Source organism: Leuresthes tenuis, unplaced genomic scaffold, assembly GCF_036924035.1.
Source record: "Leuresthes tenuis unplaced genomic scaffold, fLeuTen1.0.hap1 SCAF_20, whole genome shotgun sequence".
NCBI classification, from domain to species: domain Eukaryota; kingdom Metazoa; phylum Chordata; class Actinopteri; order Atheriniformes; family Atherinopsidae; genus Leuresthes; species Leuresthes tenuis.
The window spans coordinates 7,587,262-7,609,526 of NW_027325374.1; the positions used below are offsets into that span (position 1 = coordinate 7,587,262).

The 22,265-nt window shown below is 40.9% G+C and overlaps 3 protein-coding genes across 3 annotated transcripts; 2 read left to right on the forward strand and 1 right to left on the reverse strand.

Annotated features, from left to right (window-relative positions):
• The first annotated feature begins 610 nt into the window (after positions 1–610).
• Positions 611–4,617, forward strand: timm23a (translocase of inner mitochondrial membrane 23 homolog a (yeast)). The gene is made up of 7 exons (XM_072374082.1): positions 611–1,010; positions 1,173–1,231; positions 1,331–1,424; positions 2,127–2,211; positions 2,308–2,366; positions 2,461–2,571; positions 3,828–4,617. The coding sequence occupies exons 1-7, from the start codon at positions 905–907 to the stop codon at positions 3,944–3,946; spliced, it is 633 nt and encodes a 210-aa protein (XP_072230183.1). The 5' UTR covers positions 611–904; the 3' UTR covers positions 3,947–4,617.
• Positions 4,618–4,882: 265 nt separating this feature from the next.
• On the reverse strand, positions 4,883–8,476 carry LOC140278952 (elastase-1). Its single transcript, XM_072374083.1, has 6 exons — positions 8,341–8,476; positions 8,125–8,234; positions 6,153–6,247; positions 5,770–6,050; positions 5,154–5,317; positions 4,883–5,062 (listed from the first exon to the last, which is right to left on the reverse strand). Exons 1-6 carry the CDS (start codon positions 8,474–8,476, stop codon positions 4,883–4,885), a joined length of 966 nt encoding a protein of 321 aa, XP_072230184.1.
• A 9,517-nt stretch (positions 8,477–17,993) lies between these two features.
• On the forward strand, positions 17,994–21,027 carry syt15 (synaptotagmin XV). Its single transcript, XM_072373325.1, is given in 7 exon segments — positions 17,994–18,084; positions 18,158–18,347; positions 18,719–18,876; positions 19,561–20,096; positions 20,179–20,287; positions 20,426–20,608; positions 20,888–21,027. Coding segments are annotated over 7 exon segments (1,323 nt in total). The 5' UTR covers positions 17,994–18,077.
• The last annotated feature ends 1,238 nt before the right edge of the window (positions 21,028–22,265 follow it).

Genomic DNA, 22,265 nt, shown 5'->3' on the forward strand with positions numbered 1-22,265 from the left:
GTAACCCCAACTCATTTATAAGAAGGTCAGTATTAAACTTGTGGATATTGTCTAATCATAATCATCAGAATGAGTGTGACTTTGAGGTGAATTACTTCAATGTTTCCATCTTATTTGGCATTACTGTTGCAAACTGAAATATTGTACACATATAAATTTAAAAAAGGTGATGTAATAAGTAAGTATCTTAGAAACATTTTTTGACAGATTTCCTGTACTCTAAGCTATGGAGATAGTTCACATATTCTTTTTTTATAACATATCTGTAGAAAAATCCATTAATTTATGTATACTCTGTCACCCTAAAATTGACCAGAAAAATAACCTAATAACCACAAATCTCTCCTCCTCGCCTGCAGTCAGTTCTTTGCTTTACACCCATCGCCCTTGAGTTAAATAAACAGACACCAGATCTGTGGAGAGCTGTCGTAAAATCGTGGGTCTTGTTCGTGGTGTTAAAAAAAAATTACGCCTTTAAAAATTATTCTAAAAACGCTTTAAGGAGAAAATAATAAAATTGGAAGTACGTCTTTAATTCGCTTATCTGTTTTTCCAGATTTTAAGGTTGGTGTTCCGTGACGTAACTATAGTGCGACGCCGGTAACAGCTTTACGGCAGAGCGTGCTGCTGGAGGTCAGGGGCTTGAAGACAAGACAAGACTAGACGAGCTCAGTGAGCTGTAAGGAAAATACGGTGTTGTCAGTTTTAAAATTCAGCAGGACTACTACAGACGCTCTCTCTGGACATCCTGTTAGTCGCGTTGAAATCAGCAGTTCGTCATCGAGCAGTCCGTTTTCAGTTTGAAGTGTTGCCACATCGCGAGCGCCAGCTAACGTTAGCTGCGTAGGCTCGGCTAGCAGCTCGTTTCCAGGCTCAGATTTGACCGTTCGGACCTTTAACAGCCATGGACAACAACTCACAGGGATCGGGAGGACTCAAAGGTGGTCTTGGGGGTCTTTTTGGAGGCGGTGCACCTGAATACTCCAACACAGAGCTCGCCGGTGTCCCATGTAAGTGTAATGTAATAGTACTGTTATGCTAGCTGTTGCCACATGATCAAATGATGCTAGTAACCCCATGTCAGCTTCAATGTTTAAACGTCCAAGCCAATCCAGTGTGTATCCTCTGGTTTATGTAAGTAACTGGCAATTATCTGTATTATTTGGTTTTAGTGACTGGAATGAGTCCTCTGTCCCCTTACCTCAACGTAGACCCTCGTTACCTGGTTCAGGTAAACTTGAGTTGCCTTGTCGACCTTTTCATTGCAGTCAATTACGGTTTTCCGTGTCTTTTTGGCTCTAAAGGTTTATGTTTTATGTTTATGTTTTAGGACTCGGATGAGTTCATTTTACCTACAGGGGCCAGCAAAACAAGAGGAAGGTTTGAGCTGGCTTTCTTTACCATTGGAGGCTCCTGTATGACTGGTAAGTAACAGGCAATACCAGGATCTTAAACTTAATCTAAAACAGTATTTGATCAGTTGACAGTGATTTATAGTAATAAAGTTAGAGTGTGGTACGTATACTATTGACAACAAAGCCTCGGAGTGATCAGAAGTATTACACCCCAGCTTTGAGTGCATAGTTTGGTGTCATACTGCAAAATTAGAGGAAACCTCAATGCTTCACCATACAGTTATTATCAAGAAAACAAACAAACACAAAGAGCAATGTCATACAAATTCAATTTGACATAAAACAGCTAACAATGAGCTTAAATCAAAGTAAATAAAATACACATTTTGTCCAAATACTGTCCTCGAGATCAATGTGGTGTCTGTTATTAAAAAGTGTTTCCCAGCAGGATGAGGAGGAACTTGACCTGAGCCTTTGGGATAAACTGTTCATGTGATGTTACTCTCCATCATCACTGATGCTCTTGTTGCTAAATTAATGTAAATCCTTGAAGCCAAGCTTTAAAATCTTTGGGAAGCACTTTGAAAAGAAAAATGTAGGCTGTCATTGCAGCTATAATACTATTTTTGGAATCAGAATATGTTCAATTATCGTGTTTGGATGTCACCAAACTTGATCTCCGGGAGTGTTTTCGACATAAGTAAAAGTTTTTATGCTCTGTTTTTATGTCTCTTCAGTGAACTTTAATAAATCTTGTTGGTTTAACAACAGGAGCTGCACTTGGAGCCGTAAATGGTCTGAGGATGGGCTTGAAGGAGACCAGAGACATGGCATGGTCCAAACCACGTAACGTACAGTGAGTATGGAGACAGATTTCAGTTTGCCAACTAGTTTTACTGCTAGTGTTACACTTGTATTCCTTTTACTCTAAATGTTTACTTTGTCTCATCAGGATTCTCAACATGGTGACCAGGCAGGGGGCTTCATGGGCCAACTCTCTTGGCTCTGTTGGTAAGACTAGAATTTAACTGGAATTAGTGTTACTGTGATCTGATTTGTAAACAGTCTTCTCTAAAACTTTGGTTTGTTCTCGATGTCCTCGCAGCCTTGTTGTATAGTGCTTTCGGTGTGGCAATAGAAAAGGCCCGAGGAGCAGAAGATGACATCAACACGGTGGCCGCTGGCACATTAACGGGGATGCTCTTTAAATCTAGCAGTAGGTGTCTTCTGCTTATATATTTTACAATAAGCATCATTACTGCACCTCCATGCGTCACTGACATTCAAGTTTTCCAGATTTGGTTTTATCCGACACTCCTGCTCGAATGTCAGGGGTCCCACATCTAATCTACAACAAACAGTTATTCCCTTGTAGATTCATCTAACCTTTGGAGTCTGTAATGTAAATGTCAGAGAAGGTGGTGCATGCTGCCCTTAGTGGCCCGATATTAAGCTTGGTAAATCTCAAAACCCACTACAGACACCTTTTACACAGAAAAACTATGTATGGTGACGTAAAAATTCTTTGTGTGCGTGATTCAAAGGCTGAAAAATATTGAAAATTGCAAGAATAGTTCCCAAAAACGTGTAATTTAATTGTTTCCTTTGTTTTGTTCAAACAACCAGTTGTTGTTTTGTTGTATAAATGCATTTAAGAAGAAAGTGATTATTGAAGGCCAACGGTGCTGAGTTTTCATCACTTTCCATCTGGGGACACATCTGGACTTTATTTGTCTTCCAAATTTATTTATTTTTGGATTTGCATCAGATGCCAGCCCTCAAAAACTGGAGGGGCTTTTGTGTATTTAGTTTTGATTGTTTTCGCTGGATATTTTTAATAAATCTTGAGCAGATTTTTGAATTTGGGACATTTTTAGCACCCTTTGTCACTGTTTTATGATAAAGTGTCACTGATAATTAGTGACAGTGTCTGATGAAAGAACTGGCGTAATGTAAACTTCACTAGATATTTTCAGTTTGCTCCAACTGTAATTACATTTTTGTGGTTAAAGCTGTTTTAGATTGATATCAGTTCCCCCTAACTTTCCAAACACGTTGACTACTCATGATTAAATCACACAACTCCATGTAAAGAAAAAAAGAATCTTCTAAAGTTTACAAGAATTCCCCCATGGCTCCAATAGTTGAGTTTTTCTCCATCGTATTGTTTTTTTTTTTGTTGTTTCTATTCTACACCAGGAAATAAAGGCAGGGTTAAAAAAAAAAAGTTTGAATATGTTGATTTTCTGTGGGTATATTGTGACAATACAACGAATGTACAGATACTACAATTATTATTGGAAAGCACCAAAGAGTCTTAACAGATTAGGCTTTGTTGTGGTGTAAATGTACCTAAAACCTGCTTGAAGTGAGTTGTTGTGTCCTAAATGTCTGGTACTGTGGCTGAATCGACATGATTACTGTTTCATGATGTCCTAATGATTGTTGTTTTTATCCGGTTTGTTTTCTCAGGTGGATTAAAAGGTGCAGCCCGCGGAGGTCTAGCTGGTTTGGCCTTGTCTAGTGCCTACGCTCTCTACAACAACTGGGACCATCTCACCGGCTCCTCCTCATCCTCCAGGCTGTACTAAACTCTCCCACACAGTCACTTCAACATTCGGGCCAAATATCTCAAGGACACGGCATTCAACCACAGCGCTGAGAGGAGCTAGACTCTGGTTAGAATGCAGCGTTCTTTTCGGGGACGGGGCAGTCGGTCCCAGACTCACCCACAAGCATTCTGGGAATAAAGAGACGTGCCTGAAAAATAAGATAAGAAAATTTGGACTAAATTCCCGTGGAAATCCAGACTGTCCTGTTACACATCTCCCCTCATTTGTCTTTATCCTCTGAGGTGTTCTGTCACTGATCCGCTCGGTAATGAGAACACTAAAGATCTGATATAAAGGTGTGAGATTTGTTTTAATGGTTTATGGAAGGCTTTTTAGTCTCCTTTGATATAAAATCGGATAACTCGTCAAATTTGAGTGAAATGAGCCAGTTTGTAAAATGACCTCTGACATCTGGGGTGATGTTCACCAGATGTGGATTCTGGTTTTTGACTGACAGACTCTTGAGACCTGCAAACAGAGCAAAGTCTTACGGTCTGTTGATTCTTGTATTTATTGAAACATATTATCTACAGTGGGTTCTGTTGTTCTGTGCCAGAAGAAGTCACTGTAAAGCTGTACTGGAAGTGCTTGCTGTTCATTCTTCTCCATCAAATCAACTAAAATAAATTAAAAAAAAAAAGGGAATTATTAATGATTATTTTTGCTTTTGATACATTTATTGTGCAAAGTGAAATGGATGTGAACGGTCAGTGTATACGATGCAATGCTCCTCGGGAGAAGTGCAAAGTACGTACTGTAAAATGTCAGTTAGAAAACTGTTGCATATACAGACGTGTATTTACACGGTGAAGTGTTTGCTGCAGAGCTGGTGTCTGTAGAACAGGACTGTGGCTACAACTTTAGAAAAGAACATTCAACAGAGCAGAGATTATGTTTGCGGGGGGAGGTGGCCCGTCAGTGCAGGAAGAAGTCCCTGATGCGTGTCGCCTCAATCCAGGGGATGTAGGCGACGGTGCGGGTGAAGACGCTGGGTTTGTTCTCCACAGTGCAGCCGATGGGGCCGAAACTCACCACGCCGTGCACCTCCCACCGGTCCCGGTCCAGCAGGCAAAGCAGGGGACCCCCAGAGTCACCCTGAAAGAGGAAGAGCAAAGGGAGGGGTCGGAGCTGAAGAGGAGGCAAGCTTCCCTGACAGACGTGAATTTGCCGTAACCCGCAGTCCTACCTGGCATGCAGCAGGTGGGTCCTCTGTGTCTCTAAAACCAGCGCAGATCATTGAGTCCCGGACACGGTCGCCCCAGAATTTCTTCTGCCGGCAGGTTTTGAAGTCGATGATGGGCAGACGGGCTTGATTCAGGGCTTCAGCCAGAGAGACGTTCTCCTTCCCACCTGAAATGTGTCGAAGGACGTTTCGTGTTTTAGCGGCTTTCAAGTTCTGAGAGTGGGTGCAAAACATTTTACAAAACACTGAATACGGCTTTTAAAAAGATAATTAATGAAATGTGTATAAACGACAACCAAAAGACAAAATACAGAGTTTATGACACTTCAGGAAATAAGCAAAAAATACACATTTTTTTATGCAGAAAATGTTTTAGACCATTTAGACTTTATTCTAGCAAACAAAATGGAGGAAATTGTTTTTTTTAATGGACTTTCACTCGTGTTTTGTGAAATATTGTGAATTTAGTTTTATTTTTTTCAGAATTTTCTTTTTTTTGTTGTTAAATATTGAGAGGACTGTTCTTTTGGAGACCAAAAAAAAAAAGAAAAAAGATGAGCTTTTCATTGCTAATGCTCACAGAGGTACAAAGGTGTAGTTGTTACCATTTTTTACTCACCACGAGTGTCTCCCCAGCCCGTGACCCAGCAGTAGTGTCCCGGTTTGAGGAAGTTCTGCTTGCGCGGCAGGCAGGCGTAGCGGATGAATTTTGAAGGGAGGATATCTGTACCAGCTTTAACCAGGGCGATGTCATAGTCCAGCTCGCTGTGAGTGGGATAACGGAAGTTCTCGTGCCGGTAGATCCTCTTGACAGGAAAAATCCTTTCTGCCGTCTCAGAGCGCTTCAGCTGGTGCTTCCCCAGGACGATCCTCCAGCTCCCAGCATCCTCAGCTTTACCCCTGAGAGCGTAAGAAACAACTCAGTCTTAGTTCATCTTTACTTTATACAAACATGAAACTACTTCTAGATGTCACACCTCATGGGGGGGGGGGGTCTCTTACTTTTGGAAGCAGTGAGCTGCTGTAAGGATCCAATTCTTATGGATGAGAGTTCCTCCACAGACGTGAATGTATTGTTTACTCCCCCTTGGACGGACCTGTGGAAAACAACCAGACATCTTCCTCAGTGATGAAATATGAGTTAATTTCACTACCCAGTTCAGAGGTGTAACACACATACTGCTTATTCTCTTGCAAGAGCTCCATGACCATATACAAACAGGTGTAAACACTTACACCTGAACATGTCATATTGTCGCCACTGTTGCAAACACACGTCTCTCATACGTCCAGTCAATGTAATTATGAAATACAGTAAGTGTATTCTCACATTACAATAAGATCAACCAATAAATCAGTTAAGTATAATGACATCAGGCGGGTCAGTTGAGCAATGACGGGACACTGAAGCACAGAAATTCAAACTGTTTTATGAGATTTAAAAACAGCGTCTTCAATATATGGTTTGTCCACTAGAGGGCACTGATGAGTCAACTCCACAGGAAGCTCCTCTGCTCTCACTCCTATATCTGTGTATCTGTTTGAGTTTGGTTTTGTGTGTGCATGTTTTTGTTATCATATTGGGACTAAATTAAACGCCGACCTTGTTGGGACGAGAGCCCTGCACTAATATGACAAAACATCATTATGGTTTGAGATACAGTGAGTGGATGTCAGTCCGGTGTCGTTAAATGAACAGCTCTGCATGCTTCTGTGTGTGCTCTTTCTTGACATCTGTTCATCAGGTGGGAGTTTTTGCTGGGATCTGAGGAGTTTGAAGTCTGTAGGACGGGTTATTTTTCAGCTAGAAGTAATATTTATGTGCCAAATCCCTGCCTTTGAGGAATTTGGAGGGCATCTGTAAGTTCTAGCAACAGAATATGTTCTTGTTTACACTCTCCCTGCTCAGGCACAAAAGTGGTGCATTTATTTTTCAAATGTTTCAGATTTGTTGATGTTTGAATTTAACAAATGTTGGCAGATAGATCAAGTCTTACTAAAATATAACAGAAATATGCATAATTTAATGTATATGTTTTCCTAGGTACTAAAATAAGAGTGATTATAAAAAACCTTATTTGAATAGTTTTTCTGGAACAACTTCCTGTTGCTTGGTGACAGTGAGTCATAAATCTATACATCAGGAAGAAATTTGGGTTATCCTCTCTCCTTTGAATCTATATATATATATGTATAGTGTGTGTGTATATTAAGTTAAAACTGTTATTAAGAATCAAATATTGTCTTTCTATTTAGTCAATAAGGGAGTTGTTGCTGCCTGTTTTATGTCCGTGCTGGATTGTGGGGATCTTATGCATGCATCTTGGCAATTCTTACAGTCAACCACAGAGCACTAAGGTTCATCATAGACCTTAAAACTCTTACACACTATTGTACTTTGTACGATCAGGGTGGCATATTCACATTTATAATGCTATTCATTGTCTGCGATCAACTTACGGACCCACATTGTTCGAAAAAGAAAAATATTATCTTTTTTCTATCCCCAAAGTCGGTACTGAATTAGGGGGAAAAAAGCATTTGAATTTGTTGCTCAGTCTGCTTGGAATGTCTATCTTGGCCAGGACACTTGGAAAATAGATTTTTAATCAAGAGTTTTTATATCCTGGTCAAATAGATAAATATAAGAATAAAAGGTAAACATAACCATATTTTTTGAGCATGATCATCTGATTAAGGTGAGACTTCTAAACACAAGTGTTCACAACAAGAAACGTTTTCTCTGCCCTGTGCAGTAGGCTAAAACTTGCACTGGATTCAGACTTTAAACTGTTAAATAGACCTTTAATCACCATTTTTGAACCAAACAGTCTTTTGCTCACTAAATAATAAATTTTAAACAAAATCATTGCATAAAGTGACACTGAAAATGGCCTCACAAGAACTTGGTCTTGTAAATGTACAAATAAGCCTCTTGATCCTAGAATTGCTGAACTTTATCATTGTACTTTACCTGCAAAGAGACCTGCCAGGGCCAGGAGTGAGGTCTGGCCTCATTCCCAGACACAATCCTCTCAGCCATATTGGGCTTGAAGTGGGACATACCACAATCCTTTGGCCAGTCTGGAAGGATTAACGGCACATTTAGATACAGAGTGCACACATTTCCGTTAAAAAATAAGTATTTTTAAAGCCCACTGCAAATAGGTAAGTATCTGTTTGCCCTCACCCAGATGGAGGACTTTGTGCTGTGGCTGTCGTCCTGGAGTGAGAGTGTATGCAGCTGCTGGCAGGGATGCCTTGCTCAGCAGCAGCGGCAGCAACAGAGACAGAAGCAGGAGCAGAGGAGGTCCCGGCATAGCCATCATCTTCCACAGAATCACCGGTCGGCACACATCCCACGCTATTTATACCAGGCAGCAAGCGTACTCAGATGTACATACACAGGTACACGTACAGCACACACACAAACCCAACTGCACACCTCTGGGGACAATGAGCTGTGTCACAACAAAGGCAGAGCGCTGGATAGTTCTCCTGTAGCTTTGAGTTTCCACTACAGCTGAGAAAAAGGGGATTCTGGGGAGTCTCATCAGCACTTTCACGTACACATAGTATGCTCGCAGCACACCAACATGCGCGCAAGACAAAGGCAACACTACTGTACACAAACATCACATCATGTCACATGACCTATAGCAGTGACACAGTCCCCTGAACATATCCTTTAGATCTGATATCCAAATTCTCCTTCACAGTTCATCTTGTGTAAACATGACTGCGTAAAACTAGCGCATATGACTAGCTCTGTTGAAATTAGTAACAGCAAAGACCAGATTAAAACCATTATTCAGGTACACATCTAAACATTTCAGCTTAGATTTCGATTAACAGGAACTTCCAGCACAGGTAAGCCCAAAGACATGTTTGGAAACGGTATTGCCATCTTGTATTTTGTATGAGAGCGCTGACGGACATTTTCCAGGGAGAGCAACAGAAGTTTTGTGGTCCTTTGATCTGACATGTTTGCCCAAACCAAAGCAGCTTAACATTGCTTTGACTGAGGATTGTTACATGATTTTGTCTTCTCTATTACTGCCAACCTGAGGAGCACATTCGTTGTTTCATATGAACTGTTCCCACCTACTGTTACAGTCAATGCTGATGTGTCAAAAGCAGCTTCCTCCATTTAAAGCTGTGTCCAAAAGTGAATTGATCTCCATTCAAATGTACAACTTGACAGCAGAAAAAGTTCTCGGCTTGGTTCAGAAAGGGGTTTTTGGTCAGTGTGATCCACCTTCGGTTAAGTATTTTGTGGTGCTACAGCAGGATCTCAGTGTAAAATGAGATTGTTTTCCATGAAATAACAAACTCCAAAATACCTTTGATACCCACGATGAAAATGCCCACAGAAATAGCTGTTTCTGGACCAGAAACACAAATCTGTGACATACTGTAATCATGTTGCACATTTGTTGGTCCAAGTGCTCACAGAGTGTTCTGTGAATTATATAGCACAACCTGTACACTGATTTTTGGTGATGAGATCCAATTGTCCTCTAATTTCTAGCATTTAATCATTCCTTTAAGACCAGAAAACAGAAACAAATACTGGGAACGCAACAAACACACATCTGTGGAAATATGACAACAATAACTGCAGCAGAAGCCACGAGTGAGCTGATCTTTTTTTGCTGTGGTGAATGAAAGAGAATGTGCCCGCTCATCTGAATGGCAGCGCTTGAATGGTCAAACATCACCACTGTGGTTCACCAAGTTTACATACAACTCAACTTTGTGTGTTTTTCCTGCACTGAATAAGTTGAGTGAGTGTGGCTTTGTCTGTGAATCAGAGCTTATTCCTACACCAGATATTTAAATGTGGTTCTCTGAATCACCTGATGGGTTTTGTTTACTGTTTACGTTTTGCTCCTTCGTCCATTTATCAGTTGAATAGGAAAGGAGGGAATAATAGGGCCTAAAAAGTTAGAAGCTAGCCCAATACTACATTTGATATGTGAGCAAGTAAACAAAACCATCATACAGGTATGAGCCTCATTGATGCTGTGTAGAAAGAACAAAAAGAGGCATGTGTGGTGCTATTTGCTCCTGCATGATAAATGTTTCCTTTTAAATCAGATCTCAGGGAGGGTGCTCTCCACTCTGATTGGTCAGCTTCAATGGCCTGATGAAGCACCGTCCACCATTCTTTTTTAGCACAGCGAGTCATCAGCCTGTTTAAACTCTGAAATTCTCTGAAGGATACCTAAGAAAGGAAGATTTCATATCGGCGGTGGTCACTAGACATTGGCTGCAAAACATCTCTAATAGACCCTCATTAAGAAAATAATCAGATTCAGTCAGTTTTCCCCATTTTGTCATTTGCTAGATTCACTCCTGATGAATGTGCTGGCGGTCCTTCTGAAACAATCCAATAATAACGATAGAAACGTTTTCCCAGTCAGCTTTCCAGTAGCACAGTTGCATCCTCCACTCATTGTTTTGCGATGACTTCTTTGTATGTATGTCATGACTTTTATGAAATGAGCTTAACAATTGATTTCTTATTCAGGGACAGCCAAGATACATATATTGGTGACAGTGTTTGCCTTGAAAGTCCTTGACTCTTTTTGAGTGGTCATTGGCAGAGATGAGCATTTTTAAGCTGAGGATGTAAAGCACGGTCAGCACTAACTGCATCATATTCGTATGGAGGAAAAAATACTGCCAGAGCAAAAACAGCTGCCTTAGGACTCATACTCGTATATGTCACAGACTTTTGTATCCCCCTGATGCAAATGTAGAACAGAGACGGAAATGAGACTGGAGAACTAGAGAATTGCGTATCTCGTAGCAACTTAGCTCTGCCTGGCAGATGCTGTGTAGGATGCAGCTGTTTTCTTGCCATCTAACAGAGCCGCATCAATAGGTTGGAAGATCGAGGATTTATTTTTCGTTCACAGAAGGACAGACGATACAAGGAAGCATAAGCCAATATAACGAGAAGCATCCAAAAAAAAAAGCCACACGGATCAAGTTTGGTTTTGAGAGATCAAAGTGATGTTGAGATTTGATCTTGTGCTGCAAGTAAAATCAACTAAAATCTTATTATTTTAGTTTATTTTTAGCTTGTTTTTAGTTTATTTTAGCTTTAATATGAAAAGGAAATATTATTCTCTCAGAACTTTACATACACATTTGTTCACTAACTGGGTTAGGGTTAGGTATATTTTATTGTTTGTTTAGTTTTTTTCATGTAAAAGAAACCTTACAGCAACAGAAAAAAAACAGTTTTTATTGAACATCTTCATTAATAATTGTGTTACCTTCTGGTAGTTTTTTATTCCTAATCGATGGCTATCTCATCAGAACTGCACCCAGTTGTCACTGCATTGGTTTTTATTCTAGATTGGATCAGAGACTGGGATGAAGCAAAAAGGGAATATGTGCTGTGTTGTGATTGGTGGCTTGGTTTAGGGTAGTTTTGGATAAACTATTGTTGTACTCAACAACATAAGATATGTTGACAGAAAATTTAGACCACAGCTGAACAGAATTATTATCAGTTTCCAGTATCAGTCATCTGTGTTTCTGGAGCCTCCACACCACCCAGGCCTCCTCAGTGACCTGATCACAGTCCTTTTCTTTACGAGTCCATATGTGGGGGACTTTGGACTGCTGATGTCCTGCTCTTCATGCATCTTAACATCTTTTGTCTTATCTCTCTCTCCTCTGCTTTGTCTACGAGGAGCCTCTGCTGTTTCCTCCTTTTTGTCTCCTTCTCCCTGCTGCTCCTCTGTCCCTTCGTCTGGCTCCAGTGTTTCCTGACTATCACCATCCACTATACATTTGATACTCATGGCAGGTGGACTCATATCAGGGGCCATGGTCGTTATCAAGCTTGATATGACAGGAGGCTTTGGAGCCTTCTTCTTCTTAGAGGAGCGTTTTGGTGGTAGGGGGTTGGTCTTGAGGTCCAGGTGTTTCTGTATGGCTGTGCTCAGCACCTTTGGGTCTACAGATGCTCCATGAACCTCCCACGTCAGCCCGTCTTCATCCCACTGAACCTGCTTCATGCTGCACCTCCTGCCTAGCTCATCCCGTTCCTCCGGTTGGATCTTCAGACACGACCTCCTCCTCTCCAGATGGTGTACAGAAGCAGCGGTAGCGTTCCTCTCTGGGTCGTCCTGTTGGTTCTCCTCCTCTTCACCACTGCTCACAGGGAACATGCTTGAAGATGGCGATACCAAATTAGAGTGTGATCCCACAGGAGACTTCAGGTTCAGTCTGGATCCAGGCGGCGAGCCCAAGATAGAGTGGGACTCTGTGTTAGAGGTGGACATTTTTCTCCTCAGGTCACTAAAGGAGCCCAAAGGAGAGTCCGTCTGCACAGCTGCATCCACCATTTCCAGCTGTGAGGTCATCGTAGCTTCTTCCCTGGACAGCTCTTCCTTTGGAGTCTTTGCAGTTCCCATCCAGGGGTTCATGTTGCACTTGCAATTTTTATCCAATTGTGAGTCACTCAAAGAAGAGAGAAGTGGTGATCTCCAACTTCGGCTTGTCAACAAACTCTGCTCCACCTGCCATGGTAGCACAAGATGGCAGCTTGAAGGTTCTATTTTGGATCCTTGTCCTTCTGATGGAGAATTTGGTTTCTGGTAGTTTGTTATTTGCAAAAGGCTATTCTCTCTTTCACCTTCCAATAGCTCTGTGTTGCTAGGGCTGGGCATCTCTTTCGTGGCATCATCAATTTGGCATCCAGTATCTGAGCACACTCCTGTGTCTGCTAAACTAACAGATGACAGGACTGGTGAAGGGAACTGAAATGTGAGTTTCTCCTGAGAGCCTTCATCCTCCATGCTGGTCAGCCCAGGGTGCGACGAGGAATCAGGTAACTGATGTGTGCTCAGTTTTAGTGCAGAAAAAGAGGAAGCTAAAATATCTAAAGGTGGTAAAGTAGGAGTCTGGAAGGGGGAAATAAATGGTGAGGGTGTGGTTGGTGGAGAGGTTAGTTTGGACATTGGAGAGTCTGGTGTAGAGGAGAGAGGAGCTTCCTGGTTGAGACTACAAGGACGTGAGTACCCTCCTTTCCACACAACTGTATCCGGAGTGCTGCTGCGGCTGTGCGTGCTGCTATTAAACCCGCTCCAATGGTGCATGTTGGAAATCCAACGATCACTGAGAGACGGAGGGCTGTGCATTACCTCGTTTTGGGTGGTGAATGACAGCTGCTGGCTGTTGTGTCTCCACCTGTGATGGTGCAGCTGCTGGAGTGTCACTGAATTATGGTCAGAGTGTGTATTGGTGCTGGAGCTGCGCCTCAGGTCCAATCTAGTCCAAGCTGGGTCTCGCTTGTGTGGCGGACCCGCTGCCATGACAACATCCAATGCACTCTTAGAGAGGGAGAAAATGGGTGTCTGTTCATCCTCATCCACCTCAATCCCCGCTGCACTGGAGGACAATGACTGACTGACCGAACAACAGACAGGCTGGTAGCTCTCAGATGCAGGGCGACCAGCCCTCGCCATGACAACAGCACTAACCTGAGGAGAAAGACACGCATCCTAATATTCAGACATTTGTTTTTAAATGAACAGCCTTCAGAAATGGCCAAAGATAGAAAAGGTTCAATTTCAAAGCCATATTTAACTTCACTATGTATTTGCGCATTTATTAACTTGAGTGCTGAATGTGTGGTTAATGCGTGATTCAACACAACCACCAGAACTTAACCCCTAAACAGCTATTTTTTTCTCTATCTTCAGTGTATAATTCCTAAAATCGCTGCTCCTCAGCCCTTTTGGATGAACCTAGGCATCTTTTTCTTACATTTCCTCTTGTGTTGATTATTTAATTAATACCAGGAACCATAACTAATAGTTAGCTTGTGATAAGTATTTTGATAGTTGGTGCTGAGGCCTCATCTAATGTGGTTGTTTAGGAAAACACATGAGCACTGAGACAAAAGGTCAGTGCGCACTCACAAACACGCACGCATCCACAGGAACTCACAGATTAGCCAAATGAGATTACGCAATCCAGATTATTTGATTATTGAGACAAAGGAAGAATGATTGAGACAGATTTAAAAGAGCATTTTGCCATCAGTTGAATACAGGAGCAATTAAATCAAAGAAAAATAGGGATGGTGGCTTTCAGCCTATAAGAAATTACAATTATTTTAACTTTTAATATCAAGCAGCATACATGCATTTTTCTAATACAGTCTTATGTTTTTATAAATTATTATTATTTAAAAAAAACAGTTATGAGGCTATATTCTGTTAAAAATAAATACATTCCCTCCCTGTTTTATCAGCAGAAAAAGAAATGCTTAAATCCACGTTATTGTGGAAGCTAAATGCGAAACTGTATAATTCACCTCTGTCCCTAACTGACCTAACAGTCACTCATACTTAACTAATCTGCATAGTCTGAAAGAGTAAACTCTCAATTAACGTATAAACTAAATTCATACACCCTCACAGCCACAGCACGATGATGGATAACAATAAAAATGAAGCTCTTACCTTTAAGTTCACACCTTATGTCCCGTTTTGCCCTCTGCCCTGCCGCAGAGCAGAGAGCTCTAAATGTTGCCTTTCCTTCCTCCTCTCATTGCTGACACTCTTCCCCCCTCCCTTCTTAAGAGGATCTCCTGTGTTGTTTCCAGCCAAACTAACAGCTTCACAGTCCGTTTTTCTCTGTTGTGACCTTTCTTAATCTTGAGCTTCTCTGCCTCAGCATGACCTGATTTGCCGTTAGCACCAGTGTAACTGTGTTCATTTTTCTTTGTGAAAATGCGGACTGTGTGATATCTTCATGTGCGTGTGTGATGGAAACAGGGCCATTACTCTATACAATTAGCTCTAAGGATTAACTCTCATCTTATTAGCTACTGTCCAATCCAGTCTGTGTGTGTTGGATACTTGTGTGTGTAAGTGAGCAGTGGGTGAGCATGGAGCTTATGAGCATTTTGATTTGGACTTAAGATCAGGTCAGCTGTCAGGACTGTATAGTACATTCTTGTTGTTTGGGAAGCGCATTACATTGCTTAAATAGTAGATTGATATATATTAAGAGCCAAATTTGCTTGTCTGTAAGGCTACTCCGTGCTAAATTTTCTAATGTCAATAAGCTAACATGCTCACAGTGATGGCAATTATGATGCTTTAAGTTTTGCAAGTATTTGGTGGTAAAGCTTCAAAAACTTTTAAATAACACTAAAAAAAACAACAATTATTTATTATATTAGTCCAACCAAAACTGTACTTTTTTAATGCATGTAAACATGTTAATCTGACCAAAATCATATGAAATCAAACATCTATAAACTGGACTAAAATGCCCAAATAATTTGTTTGGGGTTCGAATCCCTCCTGCATGTATATGCAAAACTAGACTCAAACTGACCTTGGCACTCTGTACATGCGCCAAAGTTGAACACGTCAGAAATTGTGACTGAAAATCAGCCCATTAGGACTACATGTCAATTTACGGTCAGTTAAATCATAACCATTATGATTTAGGAGGTTTCACCAAAGTGATAAAGACTGACTGTGTGAGAAACATGATTATCTGTTCAGTGTTTAAGTCTCTCAAACAGACAGACTTTAATTACTTTAATTCAAAGATTAAGCTAAGACTCTGATGGCATTGTATTGAAGGTAAGAGTTCACCGTCATTGGTCATTGGGATTCACAGCACATGTCTGCACCATAGATAAGTTTAGGCTTGGCGTGCTGTAAAGCAAACACTATCAGCTTCCACTTAGTTATCTTCTTTTTGTGGCTTTACCTGCTCTGCAAAAGACATTTGATTTGGTGCAGTAAATGGAATAAATAAGAAAAAAACACTGAAATACTTTATTTCGAAAGTTGTTCTGGGTGTGAGAGGGAATCTTTCTGTATGATAAAGTTATTGGGGCTCAGCTTAGGGCCTGGGATCCTGAAGAGAACCTGATCTCCAGTGAAAATACAAGCATGCCACCTCTCCCCATGCTCAAACTCTCCGACTAGTTTCATGGAATCCAGCTTGGTAGTTTGGTTTAAAGCAAACACAGACACACAAAAATGGATAATTGATGAAGATTTAATTCCACCATTTCAACTCCTGCCTTGACTAAGGAATGAGTTACTTAAGTAGTGTGAGGGTTAGGGGTTAGCCATCTAATCTTTACCCCTTTTTTCACCAGCTGTCATTCATGGCCAGATTAACCTGTGAGAGACTTTAGAAAAATCTAAAGTGTCAGGCCCCTGTTGACTAATCCACCCTCCCTGACCCTGACCCTCTGTGGAATGTGCATGTACCCCGTTGCCTCTTAGTTCCCACTGAGTTCAGCCCTCAAAGCAAGTTACAGGACATCAGCTTTTCCTACAACCAGTTCAACTGCAGGTTTAGTCTCCTGCATACAAGATTTCTGCTGTAATTGCCGTCAGATTTATTTGTAATATTCACCACATGATCTATAGATTAATTTAAATCACATAACGGAGCTAGCAACCATTTAAATAAATCTCTGAATAACTGTGCAGTTCTTAACCGGAGGGATGTGAAACAATGCTTTTTAATTCAATTTTAATTTAGATGAATTATTTATGCTGCTGCCAATCCACACCAGTGTTTCTTTGAAACTGTGGACATCTGCGCTTCCTGAAGCATGTGAAAATACTGTGAAATAAAACAAGAACAAAAATGTTCCCCCATTTTTGAAGGAGTTTTTCCAAAAGCCTACTTTGGTTGGGTGATGCGGATAAAAGCACTTCTTGTATTTCCAGATTTCTCCCTGGTGTTTCTTATCTGTGGAGCCTAAGGTTGTTCAGTTTAGCCTTAAAGTTGTGGGACTGAGACTGAATCTGAGGATGTTTTTCTGCTAGTTTTAAAAACTAGCACACAGCTTCAAGGGTTCATGACCTCATTTCAGTTTGTATTTTGGTTTAGAAGTATCTAATTTGTTGTAAAGGTTTTATCAAATTACTTAGTTAAAGCTTAAACTCACCTCTTAGAACATATGCTTAATTAATTGATAAGTCTGTGAGCTGCTAATAAACCTTTTTAGGTTGGCTTTTGTGTCATTTAACCTTTTTGTTTTAATACTGACATCTTGCTCTCATTGCCAATTTATTTGCTTATTTGAGTGGTTTTTATTTCTCTATTTTCATCTTTTCCTTTGGCTGTTTTTGTAAGAATTTAGCTTTTGCTCTTTCGTTGCCACATAAATAAAGTTGGCTGGGTTTAAATTCCTCTTTGTGTCCTGTGATCAACACAGAAAATCCACAGCAAGTTGAGCCACTGCTCTTACACATGGAGAATATGCAGATGAGAAGAATTAAAACGGAACTGTTTCCAGTCAGTGTCGTCCAGGTGAGGTCATTTTTTTGTGTCTGACCAGGTGCAGATCCTGAGGCAGACCAAGGACAGGCTGGAGAGATATGTCTCATGGCTTAGACCGTTAGCACTGCGAGCCGGACAATGGATTGAAGGTACATAGATGGATAAATGGATGAAACATTCAGCTTAGAATATAAAAAAAAAAAAAGTGAAATAAGTTACAAATAGTTTGAATTGCTTCATTCTCTCATTTGAAGCAAAATCACAAATATTTTAGGTTTATTATTAGATGGTATTGCCAAAAGTAGCTAATGTTAAATAAGATAATTTTCACTATCACTTCCTTAAAATGACAGACTTTCTGCCGGTCAGTTTATTACCAACAGGTCATTTGTGAGTGTTTGGAGAAATGAGTAACTATCGTTTTTTTTATTTTTTGCCCAGGCCCCCCTCTTAATCCAGCCCTGCAGATAACATGGTGAGAACCAGCCAGCTGTGGTATACTCTCGCTGTGCTCTGGAGTCACAAACACTTTTGAGTAAATAACCAATGCTAAGTTGAAGCTTCATCTATGTACAGTCTGTCTGAGTCGAAAAGAAAAGTTACCAGGTCCTGCAGCTAAAAGTTTATTCATCCATGGCTGGTAAGCAGAGAAGCACATCAGGCTCTGCTTGCACTGTGCACAAATCTGTTATTTTAGCTGTTTGATTGTTCAGACCAGGTGCTACTGCTGGCTGTTGGTCTGTCTGTGGGGCTGCTGTTGCTGTTGCTGCTCAGTCTGATGGTGTGCTGCTTGCGGAGGAAGAAAAATAGGCAGAGTCAGTACCAGGAACTGCTTTCCGCAGTACCATCAGTACCAGTATGCTCTGCTCCAGTGATCCCGGTGTCTCAAGGCTCCTGGGCTTCGTAAGTACCATTGTGAATGTTCAACTTAACATACACACAAGTTTTTCTTGAACTGTTTATCAGTATAGATTATAAAAGAGTCTAATCTTATATGGGCAACTATTGACTTTATTCAACTGGATTGCACAGTCCTCATCAGCTCACTGTGCTTAGATCCGATGTAAAAGTGTAGGTTGGTCATCAGCTGCATGATGCATCTTTTGGGATTTGTGATAGATGTGATGTTTAGTTTAAGACCCAGAAACACAAACAATAGCACAAACATGGAATCGCAGACACAGATGACAACCACTCGTCTCAGCTATTTGATTAATAAGCCGGTAATGATACAGCAGAAGACTCATTTATGAATATCTGTCTGTGTGTGAAAGAACCAGTGAAATCCCTTTCACTTTGCCTCCTCGTTTTGTCACACAAAACAATGGAGATCTGAGAAATGATGAGAAGGAAGATAAAGAAGAGAAAGAGGGGATGAAGACCAAGGCCTTGCATGACATTCTGGCTCATCGGGGGTCACTCTCAGTAAGAAGTAGGTCATTACTACTTTTTAATTTATTTACAGCGCCGTTATGGTTTCAATCACTTTTCATTTCAAATGTAAAACTTTTACAACACAAGTTCTGAAATTACATGTGTTACACACATATTTAGATGTTGTTTCAGAGTCTGCCAAAGTGACTTAAGTGTGAGAATTCACCTAAAAAAAATCACTTTAGCCAGCTGGCTGACATTTCAGCTCTAAAAAAAAAATTAAAAAAAATCTACAGCTGTTTGGTGTAAACAAGATGCCCATTTTCATATAAACTTTTCAATAATGGGTAAATCTGATTCCATTGGCACTTTTTATAATTTATGATCCACAAATCCATGAATGTCCAATATTTTATAGAAACCATCTAAACTATAGATAAGCCTGATGAGGAATTCTTTGCTTAGCCATGATTTCCTGTCTTGTGGAAAGCAAAGTGGCAGAACCATGGGTAAATGTGTCACTTCTTAAAAAAAAAACCTGACAGGGTAGCTTGAATATTCTGTTTGAAACAACTGTTTCTGCAGAAAAGCAAATAGCTGTCTTTCTATCAATCAATCTTTGAACATGAGTGAACATGAGATTTCACTCTGGAGCAAAGTGGTGGTTGGGGGCTGCAAAATGCCACTCTATGTGCAAACCCCCTGAGCGTTGTTAATCTCTGCTCTATGAACCGTTTCTCAGGTTGGTACCCGGTGGGGTCGGTGCTGGCCGGCCTCTACTCGACAACTCCACTGAATGAGGTGGTGGCCCCCCCTCCAGGCTTGGCCACACGCCTCTGCTTCTCTGTGGAGTATCGACACAGCAGCGAACAGGTCGTGGTCTCCTTGCTCCGTCTTGGCAACCTCCCCCCTCATTTCCACGGCAACGTAACGCTGGTGGAGCTCAGGCTTCTCCCTGACGATCGGCGGCCCCGCCAGGCGAAGGCCCGGGGAACAGGGCCCGACCCAGAGTTCAATGACTGCTTTTTTTTCCAGGCAAGTTAATTTCATCTGAAGATTTTTACTGCAATGTGACACCTGTTGTTGGAACTGCGTGTGTGAGCTCCACAGGTGTCAGCAGTGTGTGTGCCTCTGAGCACCCTGAGTGTGTGTGTGCTGAGTGTTGAGAAAGATGGCAAACGACACGCTGTGGGGAGGGTGCTGTTTCCTTTGGAAGGTGAGCTCGGTCATGCTGGCAGGGTCCTCTGGAGGGACCTGGAGCCTGAGGAGGATACGCAGGTAACACCAACACATTCACAACGCTTTGTGCAGCCGAGGTGGTCTCAAAAGCTCGCAGTGATTCTGCTGTCTGATTTGTCAGTGTTCAGAGCTGGGGGACATGCAGATATCTCTCAGCTACAGTTCATCTCTGCAGCGCCTCTCAGTGGTGGTTTTGCAGGCTCGAGGCCTTCAGCTGCTCACAGACGCAGGTATGGGCAGTTTCACTTGCCAGCTTGTGGATCAAACTGTGCACCGCTTAGCTGTGAAGGAAGGATTAGAAATAAGTAGCAAAGCTGACAAAAAACAAACTTCAGTGTGGTTATACACCATCCTCCTGTGCTTCCCAGGCGTGTGTGTCCAGGTGAGCTTACGGATACACACTCAGGTGGCGAAGATGAAGCGCACCTGTGTGGTGAAAGGGGAAAAGGAACCCCTCTTCAACTACAGGATGACTTTTAAGCTGCGACCGCAGCACTTGGACGAGGCCTGTCTGAGGTTTGAGCTGCAGCAGCCAAACGACAGCCGCTCAGGTGACCAACCTGTTAATCAGTAGATTTACGATGATATCACTCAAGATTTCCCCACAAATTATATAAAAAAAACATTTGAGGGATAGTGTACTGTTCATTACTGTTTTCTGAATTCAGATGAGACTAAATTATTTGTTTTTGTAATTATGTTGTTCTTTATCTAAAACAAATAACAGCGATCACTTATAGTACTTTACATTTTTAAGCTTATTAGTAATTTTTGCCAGAACTTTAATGGATATTTGCAAACCTTTGGTTCTCCATTCGTTGTGCGCCCAGAACCTCCGGCCTTGCTTGGAGTGATGGTGTTGGGTCCCTTCATGTACGCCAGGGGTCTTCAGCTGCAGCACTGGATGGACATGGTCAACACGCCAGAAAAGCCGGTCAAACTGTGGCATGGACTTGGCTGAGCCACTTAAAAACAGAGCCATACTCCTAGGATGTACACAGACACAAAGTCTGAAATTAAGATACCAGATATTTCTATCATTTGCAAAAGTTAAAAATTGTTTATTACAGTACATTCAAACCCAATGAAGACACTAAACTGACTCAGGCTCTGTGCTTACATGCACCACCTGCAGCTTTACTGTTCTGGTTCATTTCATGTGTTGTTTTCCGTGACAAACAGTTAATGGAGCATTCTGAAGCTCAAGAGCGAGGCATTTCCCTCGCAAGCAAAAGAGACGCGTGAATATTGATCTTAAATCCATCAAGTGAACACAATGATGCTCAATTATTGCAGCATGTGAAAATAAATCACTTTACTTACAAAGTTACTACAATAACATGAAAGACGATGATGAGTCGGTGACATGTCCTAAAAGAAAATGTATATCATTTGCATCATGTCCTGAAAGATGATGGTGGTAATTATCAAAGACAGAGACACAGCTGAGTGAATGTATGAAGTACTAAATGGGTTGACTAGTCAGAAAGAAAATTGATACTTCCAAGTTGATGACTGGTCAAAATGTAGTAATAAGACACAAGATGATTCTGAATCCTCCACAGCAACTGTAAGCAACTTTTTGGTTTGTCACCTTTTAACATAAAACTGTGTTTTACATATTTCAGGCACTTTCCAATTGTTGGAAATCTGACATTTATCTTCTAAACTTTTCATTGTACCAAGGTTGATCTTTGATAATAAAACTTTGTGTAACCGTGTTTTTATCTGGCCTTCTGCAGCGTCCCTTGGTCTATGTTGGGAAGTGTCACTGTACAGGGTTAAAGTTACTTTGATGCATTAATAATACATCAATTTGATGTATAAAAAAATCCCTCAAAATAACACAGATTCTGTTTTATTCATGTTGATAGGAGATTGCAAATTACTTTTCTCAAGATTAGAACAACTTCTATTTTAAACCGTCTCCTGTTTGCATTTTAACTCAACAAGTATGAGCTTAAATTTGTCTCAAAAATAACTGCAAATGCACAGAAGGCGAACTATAAATATACCTTGAGTTGCACACGTGTTTTGTTATCCACAAATACAAATGACTTATTTGTAACTTGTGTGTTGGTTTTCACAAATATATGTCTATTTGTAAATATATCATTTTTAAAAATTCTGTTAAAATTTAAGCCCATAAACAAGTTATCTACTTAATACCTAAATTTCAAAAGAATCCTCAGCTCGTTAGACGCATTT

What these genes read in the sequence shown, in the direction of transcription:
- timm23a (XM_072374082.1), top strand. Translation starts at nt 905, where the DNA reads ATGGACAACAACTCACAGGGATCGGGAGGACTCAAAGGTGGTCTTGGG. An exon ending in TGGAGGCTCCTGTATGACTG is followed by an intron (nt 1,425 to 2,126) that starts GTAAGTAACAGG and finishes GTTTAACAACAG; the next exon opens with GAGCTGCACTTGGAGCCGTA. An exon ending in GATGCTCTTTAAATCTAGCA is followed by an intron (nt 2,572 to 3,827) that starts GTAGGTGTCTTC and finishes TTGTTTTCTCAG; the next exon opens with GTGGATTAAAAGGTGCAGCC.
- LOC140278952 (XM_072374083.1), bottom strand. Translation starts at nt 8,476, where the DNA reads ATGGCTATGCCGGGACCTCCTCTGCTCCTGCTTCTGTCTCTGTTGCTG. An exon ending in GCACAAAGTCCTCCATCTGG is followed by an intron (nt 8,235 to 8,340) that starts GTGAGGGCAAAC and finishes TAATCCTTCCAG; the next exon opens with ACTGGCCAAAGGATTGTGGT. An exon ending in CCTGGCAGGTCTCTTTGCAG is followed by an intron (nt 6,248 to 8,124) that starts GTAAAGTACAAT and finishes TGTTTTCCACAG; the next exon opens with GTCCGTCCAAGGGGGAGTAA.